The sequence below is a fragment of the Equus quagga genome, chromosome 6 (assembly GCF_021613505.1).
Source record: "Equus quagga isolate Etosha38 chromosome 6, UCLA_HA_Equagga_1.0, whole genome shotgun sequence".
Classification (NCBI taxonomy): Eukaryota; Metazoa; Chordata; class Mammalia; order Perissodactyla; family Equidae; genus Equus; species Equus quagga.
The window spans coordinates 70,232,174-70,256,841 of NC_060272.1; the positions used below are offsets into that span (position 1 = coordinate 70,232,174).

Genomic DNA, 24,668 nt, shown 5'->3' on the forward strand with positions numbered 1-24,668 from the left:
ATTTTACCTTAGCACTTTGGAAATACAGTTCCATTATCTTTTGGCATCTATCCTTGCTACTGAGAAGTCAGCAATCTGTTTAACCTTTATTTCTTGGTAAGAGCTATACTTTTTCCCTCTAGGTGCTTTATAGATTATTTCTGTTTTGGTATTCTACAATTTCTCCAGAATGTGCCTGGACTAGGATTTATTTTTATTTATTCTGCTCCTGACACTTTTGCTACCTAGTCCATAAATTCATGCTTTTTGTCAATTCTGGAATGTTTTAAGCCAAGTTTTAGTTAAATATGATCTCTTCTCCACTTTCTACTTGGTGTTCTGAAATCACTATTAAACATCTTGGAGTTTTTCATTCTATCTTTCATGTTTTAGTACCTTTTATGTGTTTTTAATCTCACTGTGTCTGTTTACTTACCTCAGATCTATCTCACAGTTCTCTAAATACTCTTTATAACCCAGTAAAAATTTTAATTTCAAAGACCATTTTTCATTTCTACTTTTTTCCTAACCTTCTCTGCCTTTCACACATCTAGTTATCATGTTTTTAACTCCTCATATATTGTCTTTAATCCTTAAAAGTATTTACTTTATTATTTTTATCTAATAAATACATTACCTGAATTTTTAGGTCTAATCTAGCTATTTGTAGTGTCTAACTTTCAGCACTGATGGACCATTTTCTTTAAGAATTTGGAAATTTTGGATTATGAGGTCATTTGATTGGAGCATTATTTTTGTGAATGCAGTGTAGCTGTAAACTTAGATTATATCTTGCCAGAAAGGTCTTAAGCTTGCACAGATCTTTATACTGGTGATTCTTGTGCCCCTCTCTTTAACCTAGACTCCTTGTGAATCACAGAACCATATTTCCAGCTGCTTCCAGGAGAGTTAGTCATTTTCAAAGAAAACACACAAACATAAATAACACACCTTGATTAACATCACCCAGGCAAGAAACACTGTCATCAACATATTGTCTCCAAATTAGCAGAGACCTCCCTTTTAATTTCACCCCCACACACACCACTAACACTGTCCTCTACTTAAGACCCTAATTGGTTGCAGCACCTCCCAGTATATAAAGTTATGTAATAGCATCTAAGTAGCTATTAACTCACTCTTCTAAAAATACCCTATACAAAACTGAGTTATTACAAATGAACTAAATCTATTATTTCTTTTTATTTAATTAGTGACTAATAAGCATGTTTTATTAAACACTAGACACAATTAATATCTATTAATATTAATTAATGAAAAAGACTCTCCAAAACTAAAGTTAAAGCAGGATACTGTATTTAGAACATACGCACAAATTCTGGACCTTAACATTAACAGGCTTTAGGCATATTTCAATGTATACTGCTACTTACTTTATGGGCAGGTACTAGATTTACCAAAACTGTATCCAAAAGCTCCTGAGATACTGTATCACCTTCACAAATAATAGAACTCATGAGATCTACCATGTGCATATGAACTTTTTGATTGTGGCCATTGCTGAAATTCAAAACAGATATTTTATTTAAAGTATAGCTGAAATGTACAGGATTTAATCATAACATGGTACTGAAAAACATTATACCTTATAAGCAATGATACTAAAATATTAATTAAATCAAATCCTATATGTTCATTAAAAGCTTCTTTCTCTCTCAAATCTTAAGTAGTATCCAAAATGTGAATTACATTTCCTGGGTTACTTTTCCCTAATGTGAACCAGTTTCACAATTAAAAGTAATTAAATCAAATGCAACTTTAGTTTCTGTTAAATTGAGAAAATCAAATTGCTTTACTGAAGCTAATTCTAATAGATAATGTTAAAGAATACATAAAAAATTCAACTATTCACGTGAATTAAGGAGTAATAGGCAATTTAAATAAAAGGTAAAAATAATATAATCCTAAAAATATTTTTACATTGGCTATAGATTGCCTTATACCATTCTTGTATTATTCCTTAAAATACAAAATTGATTAAGTTCTATTCATTTTTAAAACATCTATAAAAATAACGTTAAGGAGTTAAGTTACAACTCTCAGCCTTCCAAACAAACACGGCTTATGTGGATTTATCTGTAAGTTAAAAATTCCTTATATTTAAAAAAAGCTATATTCCTAGTAAAATAAACTTACTTTATGACTGAAAATAATGTTCTGTATAATTGGGTAAAAATTTCATTGCTATCTTCCAACTCGAAGCATATGTTGTATGACTTGACCCAAGCAATGTTCTGAAAATAAGAGGTAAAAAAGGTGAAAGGTACACACTTTAATTAGTAAAAACATACAAGCACAAAAACCAGTTTAAAATGTCATCTCAAGATATGCTTACCTCAAGTAAATAAAAATACCTATTGAATTGTGGGCTCTTTGTATCCTCTAGCCCCTTCAATTGCCTTGTTATAAACATAAATATATCCTTTAAAAAAGAAAGACAAATTATTGTTTACAATACGAATGCTAAATAAGAATATCACTAAATTTCTAAAGCTAATTCAACATTCAAGCATTTCTATCATGATAAATTGTAAAGAACCAGGAATTTGGCTGGAACTTTTTTAAAGTACATCATCATATGAAAACACCAAATATCTTATTACCCTTCACAGGAAAACAGTAAATCATTTACCATGATCTTAAAGTAGAGAAAGAAAAACTTCACCTTACAGCAAGTTAAAAAAAGAGACCTGAAAACTGAGTAAATTAAAATTTATGCTATTCTTAGAATAAAAAAGGTTCCAATGACTAAAGAGCTGATCAGGTTTGATGGAACAGTACTACATATGGTAATTACATAGCAAGAACAGAGTTTAGAAAACTTAAAATTCCAAATTAAAATCACCAAGTGAAAGACAATAGATCACAGAAGCTTAGAAATTTTAAAAAGACCCTTAGAAGCTAATTATCAAAGCTCCTCTTAATCTATCTACATCACTTACTTTTGATTTTTTTACATCCCCCTTTGTACCTGGATAGAGATACATGTCACTTCAAGTCAAATTTTGGTGGAGATCACGTTTTTAAAAAGTTTGAAAAAGGTTAAAATTATAAAAGCTAATTCTGCAAAGGAAGCATGCTAACCAAGCAATAAAAAGAAAAAACAATGTTTCCCTTCTAAGTATAAAACAAGAACAAGCATATTTTTTAAAAGGAAAAAATGCAATATGCAGATGACTGAGTAGCTTTTCAAGAAAAATACTATCAGAAGTACATCCTTCAAAAATGGTTACTTTGATAGGAATACTGTATAAAATATGTCCCCCATGAATGAACTCTTCCTGATTTGACTAAGAGAAAACTAACTGCCATATTGACTCTACCTGGAGATGGAAAGACAAGAGTCACTCATTTATAACCTCTGGAATAATCACTGACCTAAATATAAAGCCAGGTGTATAAAAGGGTTTTCTGATGACACGATAAACCAAAATTGAAAAGTTGAGGATCAAAGTGTCACAATTTTCTATTATTACTACTGTAGACAAAGAAAAATACAAACTTGATACTAATCAAAATAGAATGAAAACTATTCCATGGATATTTTAAAAATACACTCAAAATGAATAACTCTTAAGTACTACCACAATAAAAGAAAAAAAGAAGCATTTAAAATAAGAACAAAAAAACTGACCAGAAAAAATAAGACACTAAATTTTCAGCTATGGAATAATCCAAAAAGACTCTAATCTCAGGTCTTCAATATTCTTCTCATAAACTGTCCCGTTATAAATAGAAGAGATCTGTAGCTATTCTTTTGAGAAGACTTTTCATTACCCCAAAGCCTTGATAGGTCATGAATTATGCAAATTGAGAAATCCACAACAGATAGAAGAAATTGTATAGCAGCACTCTTAAAAGTTAGACTTCCCTCTTCATGAGAATGCCAACAAGATACCTAGTGAGGAAGAGCCACAGCTCACAGTCAACCAAATACAATCACTCCTTAAACCAATTAAGTACCTCCAAATTAAATGTTCACAAGTTCAAATCAAGATATACACCTGGGTACGTAACTCCACAGACCAACTCACGTTATCTACTTTAAGTCTCTGACCATTCTCAAATCTTACAATTCAGTTCCACTTTTAAATGACAAATATTGCCCCCTTCCTCCCCCATCCGAAGATTCTTTTACCAATGAAAATATAAAACAAGCACACCCAAACCAGTTTGGGTATTCCATAGTGGAAGTTTGGCAGACTTGATCAAATGAGCAGGTTCCTCACTGCAATTATCAAGAAGTAACTCCATGAGTTCAAGAACCATGTCTGGGTTGTTTTTCACTACTGTAAACTCAGTTTCTGGTACATAATTAAGACCAATATTTGTTAAATGAAATAAACCTAAATTGTGTGCCTTTTTTCACACTGGATATTGATAATTTTCCTATGGACTCATTCTCTAACCCATAGTTTCCACAATTATCTTTTTTTATTGTTGGTTTTTCTAATTTTCTTCGTAAACTGCCTTATTCAATATCTTTTTGCACAGCTCTAATTATTTCATGCTTTCTACCAGCTGCATCAATCATGCGATTCCTCTCCTTTTCTCACCTTCTAAAGCTTTTCCATTCATATGGCTTTACTTAGAACCACTGTAACCAAGTACTAAATGTCTTTTCTACCTTTCCATTAAAATTTTTTCCCCTGTATTTTCTTCAAAACAATTCACATCACAGTTTCCATTAAATGAAGTAGGATTCATGTATTATAAATTCAGGTTTATACTAGATACTGTCTTCTAAATAATGAACATGGTCTTCAACAAGGATTTTCAAAAGGGAAAAGGAAGTGTCCCCCAAGTGATATTGAAATAGAGCTAATGATGATATAATATAAAAAGTATAAAATACACTACACTAATTCTTCTTATCCTGAAGATCAGAAATTATTTTACAAAAGTAAGTACTAAATTCGGAGGAATGGGGAGGAAGTAAGTTCTAAAGAAAACAGAAGTTTAACAAGATTGCTGCAGCTAATGTCAAAGAATCCAAAGAAATTATCCAAATATTTTAACTCACATTTTAGTTAGAAAGACAAATGAAAGTTATCAGTCAATCTTGGCAGCTATTTAAATCAGTACTTGCCTTTAGTTTATCAGGGGATGTGTAAGGAGCTTCAGGAGCGTAAATCCTGAAAATATCAGCAAGGCAGCAGGCTACCAGTAAGCGAACATCTTTATCAGGATGCTTGAGGAAAAAATCTGAAGCAAGATGTAAAGCCAGGTTTAAATAAAGCTCCTTTTCTTCTTCGGAGTCCTGGTCCATATCCATGAAAGTCTTCACAACCATCTATTTATAAACAAAATAAATAATAAAATTTTCCATGTAAAAATGCAGTCACTTAAAAGAAAAACATATTAATTGCAAAGGTTAACTTTCAATAAATACACTTTCATTTTTCCCCTGAAAGTGTCTATCTGAGAGAACAAGATCCTTTTAAAACTACAGGGTAAATAACTTTTCTCTGAAAGACTAAGTAAAATACTTTTCATTTACCCATCATACCTGCTAACCAGATATTAAAAGCTTAAAACTAGCCTTACATAGTGCTTCTGGTCTCACTTTTAGAAATGGACTAAGAAGAGTATGACCTTCTTAAAAATAGCATCCCTTTTTTATAATATGTCTAATCCTTTTATTAGGAGAAGAAGTATATACCTCTAAAGAAAAACATAGGATGACAATTTATTTTTCCATCTGAGCCATAAACCACTCTAGAAACATGGATTTATATATTTAGCTAAAAAAGAATATATAAACAGATTCAAGGGTGACAAAGATGCATCCCTAAATGTTTAAAAGCACCATGAGGTGACAACCATAGCATCTAACAAAATATTTCTTATGCCACAGTAAAAAAGAATATCATACAAATAGTTCATTAGTGGGAATCAATGGCATGTATGGAGTCAGCAGAAGGAAGCTAAAGGAAATGGTTCCTTTCTCAAAAATATTTACATTAAAGAAGTGAAATGGAAACAAGAATGATGAGGAATGAATGGTATGGGTTGAATTCTGTGAAGAGCTTTCTCTAATTTCAGTATTAGTAGTCACAAGGAACTCTCAGTCTGTAATTCAAATGAGACTTAATAAAACTGCTTAACGTGACAGGAACAGAGATTTAAACAACTCTAATGGAAAGGTGACCGTCTGGCATCCACTAGGTGGTGCTGCAAATGCTAATCAACAAGCAGGACTGGCCACCAAGTATCAATGTCTATGACTTGGTCTTTGAGACATACTGCAAGAATTTCCACTCCACTGTAGAGCTAGACATTCGAGAAATAAATTGTCCAATGTCTTACTGAAGTCCCAGATCAGCTGTGGGAAACACTGTTCCTCACAGAGCAGACCCTCGGTTCTATTACACCAGATGCCAGAACCAACGGTAGACTAATCCTTCCAGTCTGGCACTACAGTTAGTTTAAGGGTATGGTGTTCAGCGCCACTCTCCTAACTTTAATTTTATTATTTTTAAGATATATGCTTTGATGACCTAGGTGCATGATGAAAAGAGACGAAGGAAAAAAGAGCTACATGCAAGGAACTGTTCCTTTCTCCCAAATCTCTTTCTAAAAGAGTGAGAGATTAAGTTTATTTTACATAAAATATTATAGGAAACTCTAGAAATTATATAAACAATGACACTTTACATATTAACATACTGTTATAATTTATGAAACTTACACCTGTACTTGTACATATCAAAATTACTCTCATCCCACATTATATCCTTTTTATATTTCTCTAAGAAGGTTGCTAAAAATAGTGGGAAGTGTAAATTAGGAAAATAAGGGAAGAAAAAGTATATTAACCAGATTACTTCTGGGCATAAACGTCTACAAAATAACGAAAGCATTCTACAAACACTAAATGTGAACACTGTGGAAATCATTCCATCAAGACAACAGTTTACTCAAGGATCAGATAAGGGGAATTCCTCATTACCATTTACAAGGCCAATGGTGTTATAAAACTCCTTAGTAACTCATATATGAGTCCTCTAAATTAAAGAAGATGTCTGAGAAAATAACATCTCTAAAAGACGCTAAATGCTGAACAGCTCATAACTGTAGTCTGTGTGTTTAACATTAGTTTCTTAGCAAACAGGGATGTTTACCTATCATTGCTTGAAATATAAACAAATCTGTGGAAATAAATGTATTTGTTTCTCTAAAAATTCAATAGGTCAAGAGAATGTAAATACATAGGAAATAAATAACATATAGAAAGGATGTGTAGCTTGATTATTTTTAATGAAAAATACACAAGCTCCCAACTAATATTCACATATTGGTAAATTTAATCCATTCAAAGATGTCTTTTCCTTTGAATAATAAACATCTGATATCTGACATTCTAAAATATATGCATAAAAGTATAATATTAAAACTTTATGTGAAAGTTATAGGTCATTTTCTTCTAATAAAAATAAACCATTCAGCAATAGCTATAAAATAGTACTTTGCTTTAAGGCCCCTGGGCCTTCGATGATTAATTAAGGCAAGTTTTCCAGTCTCGAAATACAGTTAAATAATATAAATCAACATAAATGTCTAGGTAGATACAATCTAGAAGAGAAAAAAATGCTCAAAAATAAAGAAGATTTGAACTAACTAACTGGTAAATTGGCTTAACGTTCTCTTTGGCCACTCTGCTCCTTTAACTACTTTAATCATCACAGAGACCATCACTGCCCTGAAGGAAAAGGTGAAATATTATTCAAATACATATAAAGAGACTGTAGCCATACAGCGACTGCCTCATCCACGGAAGTTCACCAACAATCTTGATTCCCGGCTGCATGTCAGAGAGAGAGAGAAGCTAAAAGCAAAGCTCTTTAACCCCTCTCAAAATTCAAAATAACTTATGAGAAAATAAAATACAGTCTGAGTGCTTAGTACTTAAAACTTCTTTTCTCAGATTAAAATGACTATTTTAATAAAATAAATGAGATACAAGAAAAAGAAGACAACTTTCTACAGACAAAAATGAGCAAGAGTATTGTGGATTTGTTCTTTATATCCAAGTATAGGAGACCCTAGAACATCTAAGCTTCACCCTTTTTAGTTGCTCTCTCATTAACAATAGCTACAGAAATCCCACACTTCTTTATCTACTCCACTCTCCTTTTCCTGCCACTTTCCGCTTTGATTTGCTTTCTTAAGTTGCCCTCACAAGATGCAGCCCTATGTGATTTCCACAGCTGACCCCCAACCCTAAACAGATGTCCAAAACATGTAACCCAATTTTACTCACCTTTAACCGTCTCACCATCTCCTCTTTAGATATTTTATCTGAGATTTCCTTGACACCAGGAGGATAAGTAATTTTTCCATCATTGGTCCTCGCCTTTGAATGAGCCATGATGGAAATATTTTTACCCCTAAAACAAGAAAGCTATTAGATGCAAACCAAACATAACATTCATAATAAACAAGAAAAATAACCTGCCACCCCCAAATAATTTATAACTACCTCGTAATTTACAGTAAGTTATCTAATCAACGAAAACCACTTTACTGAACACACCGCAAATTTTTTTTAATTTTATTTTTACCCCATTTCCACTAGTGGCAAGCTAGGTTATTTGCACTAACTTTCCAACTACAAAAACTATAAATGATAGAAAAAAATACCCAAAATAAGCATAATTTTTAAAGCACCACAAATTACTCAGGCCAAAATCTAAGAGAACAAAGGAACCCAGAGAAGTAAAAGGAGCGCTAGAGCATTATATCCATTTATGCCCTGAGGGCACTTGCCAACCCTGACAGATCTAGAGTTCAGTTTTGGTGGTATTATGGGGCAATGGGACAGAGGTAAATCTGAACCTGTCAAGACAGAATGTCAAATATGAGACCCTCTTGACATTAATGTGAAACACTACCCCATCCCCATCCCCAAAAAGTAACACTTGCAAAAGAGACAGTAAACCAGAAATCATCATGTGCCCATGCCTCCATCACCACCCAAAGGGGATAGCAGAGAAGGCTGCCTTGGTACTAACCAGAGCAAAGTAATAAAAAAAAATATAAAGGAGGAATAAACACCTAGTTAGTTTTGGCCATGGACTAGCACATTTGCTGAGGTTCACATTACCTAAGTAGTCCAGAGAACCTCAACAAATGAACTCATGACCCCTGACTAGTAGCACCCCTAAGCACCTACCATAAGTAAATCCAAGTCTTGCCTACAGGAGGGCACCTTCACTCTATGCCTCAAAGAATCTCCAGTGTGGTGTTTCTAGAACAATGAGCATTATCAAGTCAAAAATAACCAAGCATCAAAGGAAACAAGGCACTGTGAGCAAAAACCAGCAGGAGTACAGTCACTTAACAATAGGAATGTCTTCTGAGAATTAAGTGATTTTGTCATTGTGTGAACACTGTAGAGTATACTTACACAAATTTAGATGGTACAACATACTAAACACCTAGGCTATAGGGTACTAATCTTATGGGACCACCATCGTACACGCAGTCCATCATTGACCAAAACATCATTATGCAGCACGTGACTGTACCAAAGTCCAAGAACAGACCCACAAAGACTTCAGATACTACAATTATCAAACAGATTATAAAACTACTACATTTATAATTTTTAAGAAATAAAAGACAAATAAATATCTATGAGGAATAAAAAACTACAGAGAGTAAACTAGAAGATCTGAACAAAAAAGGAGAACTTCTAAAAATGAAAAAACATAAAAATTGAAAATTAAAAACTCAATGGATGAGTTTATTAGATTAGAAAAAGCTATTAGAATTAGAGAACTAGAAGAGAGGTCAGAAGATATTATCAAAAAATGTAGAACAAAGAAAAATAAAAATGTGATTTACAGAAAAAGAACAGAAAGATTTAACTTACAACTCATAGGAGTATTAGAGGGAAGGAAGGAGGCAGAGGCCCCTGTCTGAGGAAAATGTCATAAACTAGCAATCCAGAAATTCAGGAAGCCAAACAGAATTAAATTCAAAATAATAATTCTAGAAAACAAAACCTTAAAGCAGACATATTACCTTAAAAGGAACAGTATTTAACAGATGACTTCTCAACAACAACATAAGCAAGAAGACAGCAAAATGTCATCCTCCATGTGGAAAAAGAAGATAACTGCAAAGATGAAGTTTATATCCAAGGAATATAATTTTCAAGAACAGGATGAAATAAGGACAAATTAGCCAAACAAAAACTGAAAGCTATAATAAGTTAATATACATAGCACTTAGAACATCACTTAGCACATACCATGCACTTTTATAATATTTGTATATGATACACATGATCAGGTTAAAAGACCAAGATTTTTAAATTGCAACATAGAGAGCTTATAAAAAACATTTAAAAATACAGATATGAAATGCTGAAAGTAAAAGAACGGAAAAATACACCATGCAAACACTAAACAAAAGAAAGCACTTATACCAAATATAAATTTTAAAATATAAATAAAAAAGTAGATAGAGCCCCAGGGCCGGCCTAGTAGTGTAGTGGTTAAGTTCACACACTCCACTTCAGCAGCCCAGGTGCAGACCTACGCACTACTTATCAAACCATGCTGTAGCAGGCATCCCACATATAAAGTAGAAGAAGATGGGCACAGATGTTAGCTCAGGGCCAATCTTCCTCAGCAAAAAGAGGAGGATTGGCAGCAGATGTTAGCTCAGGGCTAACCTTCCTCAAAAAAAAAAAAGAAAGAAAGAGAAAAAAAGTAGCCCCCCGGGACCAAATCCTTGGTATTTACTCAACAGAAACACATACATGTGTCCACCACAAGAAACACATAAAAATGTTCATAGCAATATCATTCATAGTAGTCAAAACTGAAAATAAAATGCCTACCAGCAGAATGAATAGTATCTTGTAATATATTCATACAACAGAATACAATACAGTTGTGAAAGTGAATAATGCCTCACACAATATGGTTTAACATTACAAAGAAAGTTACGTGAAAGCCAGACACAATACACTATATACATAGTAATATGACTACACTTCTATAAAGAGTTCAAAAAAAAAATAGGAAACCTAATGTACAATGTTAAAAGTCAGGATAGTGAATACTTTTGGTGGGAGATATAACTGAAAGAGGGTAAAAGGGATTTCTTGGGTACAGGTAATCTCTTCTTTATCTGGATGCTGGTTACACAACTGTTTTCACTTTACGTAAAGACATAGAGCTAGACGTAATTTTTACACTTTTCTGAATTGTTCAACAACAAAAAAGAAAACCTCTAAATATTTAAAAATTTTAAAGTACTTCCTAATAATCAATGAATCAAAAGAAAACAAGCATAGGATCAACAAAGTCAAAAATCACAGGCCAGGAGCTGGCCCAGTGGTGTAGTGGTTAAGTTCGTGCACTCTACTTCAGTGGCCTGAGGTTTGCGAGTTCAGATTCTGGGCGCAGACCTACACACCACTCATTAAGCCATGCTGACGCAGCATCCCACATACAAAACAGGTGAAGACTGGCACAGATGTTAGCTCAGTGACAATCTTGCTCAAGCAAAAAGAGGAAGATCAGCAACAGATGTTAGCTCAGGGCCAATCTTCCTTACCAAAAAAAGAAAAAAATCACAGGCCAATCTTAAAAATTTTTGACACATTTAGATAAAATGGAGAAAACCTGTACCTTACCAAAAATGACTCATGAAGAAAACAATGCTATTAAGAAACTAAATCAATAATCAATAAATATTTCCACAAGGAAAAACATCCAAGTTTAGATGGCTTTACTAGTGAGTTCTACCAAGTAACTAAGGAAGAAATAATTCTGTTACATAAATAGTTCCAAGGACTAGAAAACAAGGGAATCCTTCCCAACTAATTTTACGCAACTAACATAATCATGATACCAAAACCCAAGAAGAAAAATAAAAGAAAGGAAAAAACATCACAGACCAATCTTGCTCATAAACACAGATGCAAAATTCCTAAACAAAATATAAGGAAATCAAATGTAGAAACATAAAAAAGTTGGGTTTATCCTAGGAATGAAAGGTTGAATTCGCCACATTAACAAATTAAAAAAGAAAAATCGTGATAATTCCAATGAATGAAGGAAAAATGTTTGACAAAATTCAACATCAATTCATGACTGTAAACAAAAAAGAAAAAAAAAACAAATTTAACAAACTAAGAATTAGATGAAAGTTTCCTTTGACTGAATATGTAACAGATGCAGCTGATGTAAATCAATTACAGCCAGCCCTGGTGGTCCAGTGGCTAAGATTCAGCACTTTCACCACCATGGCCCAGGTTCATTTCCTGGTCAGGGAATCACATCACTCATCTTTCAATTGTCATATTGTGGTGGCTGCATGTTGCTGTGATGCTGAAACCTATGCCACCAGTATTTCAAATTCCAGCAGGTGGACAGTTTCAGCAAAAGTTCCAGACTAAGTTAGACTAGGAAGAAGAACCTGGGCACCCACTTTCAAAAGAATTGGCCATGAAAACCCTATGAATACCAGGGGAGCACTGTCTGATATAGTGCTGAAAGATGAGAGGATGGCACAAAAACCACTGGCCAGGGTTCTGCTCTGCTGTCCACAGGGTCACCAGGAGTCAGTACCAACTTGATGGCGCCAAGAACACCAGCACAATATTTAATGGCGAAAGACGGAATAATTTCTCTTAAGATCAGAAACAAGACAATGATGTCTGCTCTCACCACTTTTATTCAATATAATACTGGAAGCCCTAGCCATCACAATAAGGCAAGAAAAAGGAAATAAAAGGCATACAGATTGGAAAGGAAGAACTAAAACTGTCCCTACTTCCAGACAACATGATTGTCTACAGAGAAGATTCCAAAGGAATCTACAAAAAGAAAAGGAAAACACTGGTTCTAGCAAGAAACAGATGGAAACCTAAGTTAAAGCACAATACAATTTTCAATCTATCCTCCCATTAACCAAATACTTCAGTATAAACCCCACAAAACATATACAGGATTGCTATGCAGAAAATTATAAAGCATTGATTAAAGAAACCACAGAAGATCTAAATAAATGGAGAGATAAACCATGTTCACGGATTGAAAGATTCACCAGAGATGTCAATTCTTCCCCAAATTGATTCTAAAAACACCTCATCAAGATTTTTCATACACAGAAATAAGCTTATTCTAACATTTATACAGAAAGGCAAAGGAACTAGAATAGATGAAACAATTTTCGAAAAAATGAAGTGGAAGGAATTTGTTCTACAGAACTTTAAAATTTTCTACATAGCTACAAAAAACAAGACAATGTGATGTTGTCAGAGGGACAGACACACAGATCAATGCAACAGAAGAGATAACCCAGAACGAGATGCATACAAGTATGCCCAGTTGATTTTTTACAAAGATGCAAAAGCAAGTGAATGGAGTAATAATAATCTTTTCCACATACAGTGCTGGAGCAACCTGATAAACGTAGGCAAAAAAAGAAAAAGGAACCTTGACATAAATACCTCCTACTTGATATAAACATTAATTTAAAACGGATCACGGATTTAAATATAAAATGTAAAAAAAAACTTTTGCAAGAAAATCTTCACTACTGGGGCTACATGAAGAGTTTTTAGAAATGATACCAAAAGCAAAATCCATAAAAAGAAAAATTGACAAATTGGACTTCAAAATTAAAAACTTTTGCTCTGTGAAAAACTCTGTTACGAGAATAAAAAGATAAGCTACAGATTGAGAGAAAATATTTGCAAATACATATCAGACAAACGACTTGTATCTAGAATATATAAATAACTCTCAAGAGGACACTATAAAAAACAATCCAATTACAAAATGGGCAAAAAACAGGAACAGACATTTGAAAAAGATATACGGATGACAAATAAGCACATGAAAAGATGTTCAACATCATTAATCACAAGGTAAATGAAAATTAAATCCACAATGAGATATTATATACTATTAGAGTGGCTAAAATAAAAAGTAGTAACAATGTCAAATGTAGGCAAGGATGCAAAGAAATTGGATCTATCACACACTGCTGGTAGAAATGTAAAACAGTACAGCCACAGTTGAAAATAGTTTGGCAGTTTCTCATAAGACTAAACATGCGCTTAACCATACAAACCAGGAATTGCACTTTTGGGCATTTATCCCAGAGAAATGAAAGCTTATGCTCATACAAATGTGTACAAAAATGTTTATATAGCAGCTTTATTCATATACCCCAAAACAGGAAGCAATCCAATGCTTTTCAATGGGTGAATAGTTAAATAAACTCTGCTAGATCCATACAATAAAACACTACTCAGCAATAAAAAGAACTGATTTACTGATACACGGAATAACTTATTTATGCTTATTGAAACAGTCAATCTCAAAAGATTACATACTGGACGGTTTCATTTATTGAACATTCTCAAAATGACAAAACAAGAGACAGGGAAAACAGATTAGTGGTTGCCAGGGGCCACAGAGAAAGTGACAAGTAGCATGAGGGAATTCCTTTATGGCTCTCAACTGTGATGGTGGTGACATGAATCTATACATGGGATCAAATTACATAGAACTACACACACACAGAAAATGTCATGCAAAAAACTCAAGAAAACTGATTAAGGTCTGTAATCTAGTTCACAATATTATACCAACGTCAATTTGACATTTGTTATTGATTTGTTACTGATTTGATATTGTACTACAGTTACATAAGATGTCACCATTGGCAGAAGGGTTCACAGGACACTACATACTATTTTTGCAACTTTATGTCTATTATTATTTCAAAATAAAAAGATTTTAAAAAGCTAAACAATCAACTGTATTCATAGGAACAGCAAGCAAAAAGTTTAAAAATACAATTTACATTGAAAAGTATAAATTATCTAGGAATTAATCTAACAAAAGGAGTACTTTTACAGAGAAAACATGAACTTTTATGGATAAAAATTAAAGAAAACCTAAATAAATGAGGAGATATCATGTTCATGGATTGAAAGTCTCAAATACTGTAAAGACAGTAAACCTTCCCACACTGAACATGCAAAGGCCAAGAACAGTAAGACACTTAAAGAAAAAAAACATAGTGAATAGACAGACTTGTTCTACCAGCTATTAAAGCCTATTATAAAGCTAAAGTAATTTAGATGGTGTGGCATTGGTGCAGAAAAAGAAAGATCAATGGGAAATATCAGACAGCCTAGAAACAGACTCACACAACTTGAGCCTTAATACATGAAAACAATGGCAGGGCAAATCAATAAGAAAAAGACAGAGAGAACAAAAAGTTATAAATATTGCTTAACATTTTAGTAACATTAAGTCTTCCAATCCATGAACATGGATGTCCTTCCATTTATTTCTGTCTTCTTTTATTTCTTTCATCAATGTATTGTAGTTTTCAGTATACAAGTCTTTCACCTCCTTGGTAAAGTTTATTTCTAAGTCATTTTTTCCTTTTCATGCTATCGTGAAGGGACTATTTTGTTAATTTCCTTTTTGTTCATGGTTAGTATATACAAACGTAACTCATTTTTGCATGTTGGTTTTGTATCCTGCACTTTACTGAATTTGTTGATTAGTTCTAAGAATTTTTTTGTAGAGTCTTTAGAGTTCTCTACATATAAGATCAAAACAGATAATTTTACTTCTTTCTTTCCCATTTGGATGCCTTTTCTTTTTCTTGTCTAATTTGCTCTGGCTAGGACTTCCAGTACTACGTTGAACAGAAGTGGCAAAAGTGGGCATCCTTATCTTGTTCCTGACCTTAGAGGAAAATCTTTCCATTTTTCACCACTGAGAAATGCAAATCAAAATCACAAGGAGGTATCACTTCACACCTGTTAGGATGGCCATTATCACAAACACAAAAGATAACAAGAGCTGCCCAGGATGTGAGGAAACTGGAACCCTGTACACTGTCGGTCGAAATGTAAAATGATGCAGCCACCATGTAAACCTCCAGTATGGAGGTTCCTCAAAAATTAAAAATAGAACAATCAGAATAGAGCAATCCCAATCCTGGGTATATATCCGAAAGAATGACTATCAGGATCTCTAAGAGATATCTGCACCCCCATGTTCATAATAGCCAAAATATGGAAACAATCCAAATGTTCATCAACAGATGAATGGATTAAAAAAGAAAAGTGAGGGGCCAGCCCAGTGGCATAGTGGTTGAGTTCACCCACTACACTCTGACAGCCCGGGGTATGCAGGTTCAGCTCCTGGGCACAGACCTAGCACCACTCATCAAGCTATGCTTTGGTAACATCCCACATAAAACAGAGGAAGATTGGCACAGATGTCAGCTCAGCAAAAATTTTCCTCAAGCAAAAAGAGGAAGATTGGCAATAGATGTTAGCTCACAGCCAATCTTCCTCAAAAAAAAAAAGTGGTATATACATACAACAGAATACTGTCCAGCCTTAAAAAAAGAAAGAAATCTTATTATTTGCAGCAACATGAATGAACCTGAAAGACCTTATGCTGAGTGAAATAAGTCAAAGACAAAAAGGACAAACACCACATGATTCCGTTTATATGCAGTATCTAAAATAGTCAAATTTAAAGAAGCAGAAAGTAGAACAGTGGTTGCAGGGAACAAGAGAATAGGAGGAGAAGGAGAACGGGAGTTGTTATTCAACGTGTATAAAGCTACAGTTATACAAGGTGATTAAATTCTAAAATGTGCTGTACAACATGGCACCTATAGTTAACTATACAGTGCTGGGCACTTAAAAATTTGTCAAGAGGGTAGGTTTTTTTTTTTTTTTGAGGAAGATTAGCCCTGAGCTAACTGCTGCCCAATCTTCCTCTTTTTTCTGAGGAAGGCTGGCCCTAAGCTAACATCCGTGCCCATCTTCCTCCATTTTATATGTGGGATGCCTACCACAGCATGGTTTTGCCAAGTGGTACCATGTCTGCACCCGGGATCCGAAGCAGCGAACCCCGGACCACCGCAGCAGAACATGCGCACTTAACCGCTGCACCACCGGGCTGGCCCCAAGAGGGTAGATTTCATGTTAAGTGTTCTTACCCCTGCCCTCGCCACCCCTCACCCCGCCCCGCCAAAAAAGCAAAGAGATACAAGGAAACTTCTGGAAGTGATGGCAGTATTTATTACCTCGACTGTGGTAATGGTATCACGTGTATGCATATGTTTACTCATCAAACAGTATACATTGAAAATGTCCCTTTGTTTCTATATCAATTATACTTCAATAAAGCTATTTAAAAAAAGAAAGAAAAAAGAAGAGATTTTCAGGCACCCTTAGGGAAGTAAATGGTTTTCCATGTGCTGAAAAAAAGAATGGCCAGTGGGCAGTTAGATCGCCAAAGAGATATCTGAGCTAGAGATAGATATGGAATCCTCAGTGATAGATAGATGGGGGCACAGATGAGAGCATTCAGGAAGATTTGTAAAGTGAGAAGAGTGGCAGGCCAGGAAGAGATGAGAGAAGATCCATCTTTAAGAAACGAGCAGAGGAAAAAGAGCTTGCAAAGGAATCGGAGAAGGATCGAAGAGGTTGGGGGAGGACCTAGGAGAAAGCTGTTTCAGAAAGTAAGGGGTACACCAAGTTTCAAGACAACAGAGGCCAATGGTACTGATGCTGCAGAGAGCTCAAGATGAGAAACTAAAAAGAATCCATTGAAGGATTAGCTGTAAATCGGCATGAGAGATCTTACTGGGCTGATGAAAATACTCTAAAATTAAATTATAGTGATGGTTACACATCTTAGTACATTTACTGAAAAACCATTGAATTATATGCTTGAAATGGATACATTTTATTAATTTTGTGGTATGTAAATTATATATCAATAAAGTTTAAATTTTTTTTAGTTTTTTTAGTCCTGAGACACTTTCATATCTATATGGAAAAAAATGACATTGTAGGGGCTGGCCCCGTGGCTGAGTGGTTAAGTTCTCGTGCTCCGCTGCAGGCAGCCCAGTATTTCATCGGTTCGAATCCTGGGCGCGGACATGGCACTGCTCATCAAGCCACACTTAGGCGGCGTCCCACATGCCACAACTAGAAGGACCCACAACTAAGAATATACAACTATGCACTGGGGGGCTTTGGGGAGAAAAAGGAAAAAAATAAAATCTTTAAAAAAAAAAATGACATTGTACCCATACCTCCTATCATACATAAAATGAATTCCAGATAGATTATTGACTTAAATATAGAAGCAAAATATAAAAGCTTTTAGAATATGATATAGGAGAACAACTTCATGACCTCAGGTTCAGAAAAGCATGAACTATCTAGCAAGAACCAAGCTCAACAGCTGTGTTCCTTCAACCAAAGAAGATAGTCAACTAAGGCCTAGGACAAACCATTCCAGCAGAAGGTAAATAAATATGACAGGATTTCCAGTTTTCCACAGAACCTAGAGTGGAAGAAAGTCTCTCCGCCTTGCCTCAACAGAAGCAAAAGCCATCATCCCTAACCACAGATACACAATTGTGACCATAGGCAGCAGCTAAATAATGCAGACCTGGTACCATCGTAGAATGTACTCATCCATACAGTTAAAAAACTTACCAAATGACTATTACTTGCACAACTCTTTAGCAGCGACTATATAACAAAACGAGTAAGAAGAGTCTCAATATCTACCAAAGGAAACAGACATGCCCCTAAATAAATAAATCACAACTGATTCTAAAATTATCCTAACAAATAACAAACAACAAGCTTAGGAAAAAATAAGACTGAAAGAAAGCCCACTTCTATAAGTGGATGGGGGTGAAGTGGCAATCACATACAGAACAAAAGGACAGAGAAAACAATTTTAATACATCTCAGAGAAGAAAGTTGAGAATTTGTTACTGGTGTAGAAGTATGACTGAATGAAAACGTGGAAGGAAGTAAAGGGAGCTAAGAAGGAACAGATAAGAGCCAACAAAAGGGCAGGTTACTCAGTTTGCACTTCAGTTTTATAAGCAATGGTATCGTAAGCAGAGGTATGAAATACCTCTGCGGATGTACACAGGCTGTTTCTTCAGAGTAAGATGTACTTACTGTCCCTGTCTATTAAGCAAATTCTATGTACCTTAAGTCTCCAGTCTATGTTTAAACTTTCCCTGACCTCTTCAAGCAGAGCTAGGCTCCTCCCACTACAGCTAGGCAAACTCTGAAAATATTATAACGAGCATTCATCATATCATATTTAATGAACTTCTCATTTCCATGTCTGTTTCTTCCACTAGACTGTAAGCTCCTTAACAAGGATAGCATATCCTTTTATACTAGCATCTATTACAGAGCCTACCACAAAGGAGTTGCTCAGGAAATATCTGCTGAATGAATGACCAGAACTATTCTAAGAAATGATGGTTACAAAAGGCAATACAGACTAGACAGAAGAGAAATCAAATACAGTAAAATCAGTTAGAAAACTGCTACAAAATTCCAGGTAAAAAGTAATGAGGAGCTGACTGCAGACAATGACTGGAAAAGAAGAAAACTGATTCAAAGACTTATGAATGATTTTAAGAGAGAAGTAGATGATGATTACAAGATTCACAGCCTTTGCTCCTGGAAAGTTAGTTTCAATAGAAATATTTAAATATTTACTGAGAATTTACTTGGTGCAATTTACTATGCTATGCATTACAAATGCAATGATAAGCAAAATATATAAAATCTCTGCCCTCATGATAGAAGTAGGGAAAAACCAGAGGAGACCAAGCCTTGGGGAAAAATTAGGTTTGGTCTAGAAGACAAGTGGAGATGTAAATTTGAAGTTCTACAGAAAAGTCAAGACCAGGAAATATTTTAGGACCATGTATAAAGCTTTCTGGGTTTACAAGATCAATGAAGAAAATATGTAGGGGGACAAGCCTGGTGGCCTAGTGGCTAAGTTTGCACGTTCTGATTTGGCAGCCTGGGGTTTGCATGTTCAGATCCTGGGCACTGCTACACACTGCTCATCAAGCCATGCTGTGGCAGAGTCCCACATACAAAACAGAGGAAGACGGCAAGATGTTAGCTCAGTGACAATCTTCCTCAAGCAAAATTAGGAAGATTAGCAAAAGATGTTAGCTCAGGGCTGATCTTCCTCACCAAAAAAGAAAACCTGTAGGATGAGCTGAGATAGCAAGACTGAACCTTGAGGAAATATCTATATTGACATGATTGGGGGTGGGGAGATCAGGAAGGAAAACAGAAGAGAGTAAAGAAAGATAAAATAATAATAATAATTGTCTTTTTTAAAAACACTAGAAAAAAAGCTTGAAGATAGAGGGGTGGTATATAGTGCTAATTACTTCAGAAATACACATCACTGAAACATACAAAATGACCTCAGCAAATACTCCCTTGGCCTTGGCAAGGTGACCTTTAAGAAAGAAGTTTCCAGAGAATAATAGGAATGAACACCAAATTACAACGTAAGAGAAAAAAGGTGAAAAGGAGAAGAAAGGGAGCAATGCAAAGGAAGAAAGGAAGGGTAAAGGAAATAAATAGGATCTTCAATTGTTATCAGAACTCAATGGAAAAAAGATATTGATATATAGCTGCTCCTGTGAAGGTAAACAGAGTATCAAAGAAATTATTTGACAAAATTCCTTTCATCTTCACAGAATTTCAATTCCTCACATTTAAGGTATGGCAGATACACCAAAAATGAGAAAATAATAACTACTTAAAAAGTAATTTGGGGCTGGCCTGGTGGCATAGTGGTTAAGTTCGTGCACTCCGCTTTAGAGGCCCAGGGTTTACCTGTTCAGATCCTGGGCACGGACCTACAAATTGCTCATCAAGCCATGCTGTGGCAGCACCCCACACAGAAGAACTAGAATGACTCACAACTAGGATAAACAACTAGGTACCGGGGCTTTGGGGAGGGGGAAAAAAAAAAAGAAAAAGATTGGCAATAGATGTTAGCTCAGGGCCAATCTTCCAAAAAAATTAATTACAATAATAATAATTTATATAAAACTGATCTGAGTCAGAATCCATTTTATATACTATATATGCTATGTAAAATGTGCCAATTAATTTTTCTCCATTTAAAAATTTACACGCTTTACCACCAATTTATAGCAAAACTATGATAATCTAGAATTTCCCTGCTTTCAAAGGGTAATTTGAAACAAATATTTCAGAAAGCAGTGAATTTCAAAAATTACTGTATGTATGTTGTTATAAATATTTACATTTTTATGTCCAGTATGAACAACAAGTAAAACACAGGAAAATATTCTAATACTGAAGAGCTACCAAGCTTTGGATTAAGTTCAAATAAAATAGTCATTAACTAAAGGAAATATACACCAGCATTTTTTTTAAATCATACTAACAGTCCTAGGAAGAAAAATCAATGAAATCATCATTCTTCATTCTGGTGTTATCAGATGTAAATAAATATTCATAAGATGAAACTAGAGACTGCCGCAAAAATACTTAAGATTCTTTCAAATAAATGGAAAAGAAAAAGCACTGACTGGATTGAAAAGCAAGGGTAAGAGCAATAATAATATTTTTTAACTGATCTGGGAAGAAATAAAGACAGGCATCTGTCATTTTCATGATGATTTTTCTTAAAAAATCCAGTATGTGACCACAAGTTCAGTCACAGAAATCAAACCAAACCACTGCTAGAATCCCTACTTAGTCACGTGTATTAAAAAAGCTATTTTCCTCCTGGAACTCTACTCCCAGTTTGAGGTGGAATTAGAAGAAAAACAAGATTTTGTGAAGGGTCTGGTAACTACAAAATGCAGTCTTCCCACAACCGTACCTTCTTACAACCAGCAGATGGTGCCCTCTATAAAGACAACCCTTCCAGGACATAGTCATCACACAGAAAAAGAAGTTAGGCTTATTGTCGGCCAGGGACAACTAAAAAGCTAATGGAAGTATTTTCTAAAAGAAAAAAGAAATTATGATATTCTCCCTTAAGTATATAATCTTAAGGCCACGTTTACATATTTTCAAACTATTCAAACAAAAAGCTGGGTTTTTTTCCATATACACTGCTACCACTAACCCACTATTCAGCTTAATCTTTATTAATTCAAATTAAGTGTATTTAACAGTTATTGCTATGTGTTCTGGTAAAATAAAATAATTTTAAATGCTTTAGGAAGTCCTTTTAAAAAGCAGATACATTCTGGTCATAGTTTTGGTAATGCTTATTTATAAAAGGTTGAACATATGGTTATGCTCTCGCATATATTCTTTTTAAGGACCATCAATGTTACAGAATGGAGCAGAATTAAACTAACTGGTCAAAACAAAAAAGAGCCCCACGCCCTGGAACGTCTCAACTAGCACGTTTCTAACTAACAGCACAGAAAGTGTTCTGTTAAAGTCCCTTAAAGTAATACTTATTATATTAATAATGATAGTATCTCTCATTTATTGAATGACTGGTATTTCTCTAGTCAGTATCAGCCCAATGTCCCATTCAGTGCAAAGGGAAAATTATGTACTCCTCTATTCACATCAAACCTCAAGCACATATTCTTGCACAACCCTGCACTCTCAGGAGACTGTTTCTAATTCATTGAGAAAACAGCAGCTCTGTCAAACAGGAACTTCCTCAGTCTCCCACCACTAAATCTACTTGCCTACCCCCTACATTTGTACCCATTCCCTCACTCCTTCCTGTTACCAAAAAGTACATGGCCCTACTCACATCAAAAACTAATCCCTTCAGAGGTGCACAAAATCCCATCCACTACAGGTTTCTCAGAGACTTTCACTTCATTAATTATCTCCTCTTTCCTCTGCATCACTATCCTCTATGTCTACTAGATCCTTTCTCTCAATACTCAACATCCTCTGTTCTTGAGCGGAGAAAAGGCACTCAGGCAGGAAGGCCAAGAAAATACAACATACCTCCTTAGACTACAAATACCCCTCCAGCTACTATCTTCTCTCTCAAATTATCCTCACAGCCAAGCTTCTCAAAAAGTAATCTAGGGGCCAGCCCGGTGGCGCAGGGGTTAGGGGCGCACATTCTGCTTTGGTGGCCCAGGGTTCACTGGTTCCGATCCCAGGTGTGGACATAGCATGGCCTGGCAAGCCATGCTGTGGTAGGCGTCCCACATATAAAGTGAAGGAAGATGGGCACGGATGTTAGCTCAGGGCCAGTCTTCCTCAGTAAAAAGAGGAGGACTGGCAGAAGATGTTAGCTCAGGGCTAATCTTCCTCAAAGAAAAAAAAAGTAATCTACATTTTCTAACTTGATGTCTTGAGTTTCCATTCACTTTTCATATTAATCCAATCTTGTTTCCAACACATCCTCATCACCAGCAATAATGCTTTTAAAAACATAATCATTGGTGGGGCTGGCCCCGTGGCCGAGTGGTTAAGTTCGCGCGCTCTGCTGCAGGCGGCCCAGTGTTTCATTGGTTCGAATCCTGGGCGCGGACATGGCACTGCTCATCAGACCACGCTGAGGCAGCGTCCCACATGCCACAACTAGAAGGACCCACAGCGAAGAATATACAACTATGTACCGGGGGGCTTTGGGGAGAAAAAGGAAAAAATAAAATCTTTAAAAAAAAAAAAAAAAACATAATCATTGGGGCACACTTCCAAAACAGCAACAGATTTTTCCCTTCCCTATATCTATTCCCTTGCAATGTGACTTAGTTACTTCTCCCATCAAGAAGAGTGTTTTGCCAGCCTTTTTTTTTTATATAGCTTTATTTGTAAGCAAAATATTCCAGTCCTTTAATCCCAAATGGTCTTTTGATTTGTTTTGCAAATCATTGGGACATTGGCAAGCTTAATACGTACCTGTGCCTTTGCATTTACTGACTTGTTGCTCTTCAAACTGTGCTCCTAAGGTGTGTGAAAGCCCAGAAGTTATCCCACTGAAAAACGAAAAGATGATATGGAGGTCCCAGTTATCTCAGCCATGATTATCACGAACAAGCCAGCCCAGCCAAACCACAGGTGACCAGAGGCACATATATGTGGATGCATGAGCAAGGCCAGGTGAGATCAGTTAAGGCTGACCTAGATCAAGAGAACTGCCAAGCTAAGCCAAACTCAAGTTGCCAAGCTGCAGAACTGGGAGCTAAATAAATGGTGGCAGTTTTAAGCCATTAAGTTTTGGGGTGATTTATTATGCAGTAAGAGCTAACTAAAAGTCATCGTTGACCTCCATGTTGCCAAATCAAATGAACACCTTTCTAATCCTTATTTTACTGATCTCAGCAGTACAAAACACAGCTGACCACAGCGCCTCCTCTTTGAAACATTCTTTTCCTTTGGTTTCTACTCACTTCACCATTTGCTGATTTTACTCCTACCTTACCAGTCACTCTTATCTCCTTTGTTTCCTTCTCCTCTACCCAACCTCTAAATATTAATAACTCATCAGAGCTCAATTCTGGCCCCTTTATTCACTTTTTAATCTATATGTTTTTCTCCCAAGGCTTTTGCCCTAAGTTTTCTTAAAGCTATTTCAAAAACTTGAAAATAATACATACATGTCCCACCGAGAGCTCTCTTCTGAACTCCAATCCACATATACAACTGTCTACTTAATATTTCCACTTGGGTATTCTCTCAAAGGCATCTTGAACTACAAATACCTAAAACTAAACAAACTATCTCCCAACTTCTCCCCCCTCCAAAAAATTCCTCCTTCTTCAATCTTCTCTCTGTATATGGTAACTTAGTGTACCCCACTTGTTCCTCCCAAAAAAACTGGGAGTGACCCCTG

General features: G+C 35.3%; 1 protein-coding gene across 7 annotated transcripts in view; it reads right to left on the bottom strand.

The window, feature by feature from the left end:
* Window positions 1-23,763, bottom strand: part of PDS5B (PDS5 cohesin associated factor B) — a 140,843-nt gene extending 117,080 nt beyond the window's left edge. For 5 of the 7 annotated variants that reach the window (XM_046664643.1, XM_046664642.1, XM_046664646.1 and 2 more), the window contains exons 1-6: window positions 23,735-23,763; window positions 8,264-8,390; window positions 5,090-5,293; window positions 2,336-2,422; window positions 2,137-2,234; window positions 1,374-1,500 (exon numbers count right to left, since the gene is read on the bottom strand). In XM_046664643.1, the coding sequence (XP_046520599.1) occupies window positions 1,374-1,500; window positions 2,137-2,234; window positions 2,336-2,422; window positions 5,090-5,293; window positions 8,264-8,390; window positions 23,735-23,748 (657 nt within the window). In that variant the 5' untranslated portion in view covers window positions 23,749-23,763. Of the gene's footprint in view, window positions 1-1,373; window positions 1,501-2,136; window positions 2,235-2,335; window positions 2,423-5,089; window positions 5,294-8,263; window positions 8,391-9,175; window positions 9,292-10,029; window positions 10,198-23,734 lie in introns of those variants that run through there. The other 2 variants (XM_046664645.1, XM_046664644.1) reach the window with 2 other exon arrangements.
* Window positions 23,764-24,668: the final 905 nt, after the last annotated feature.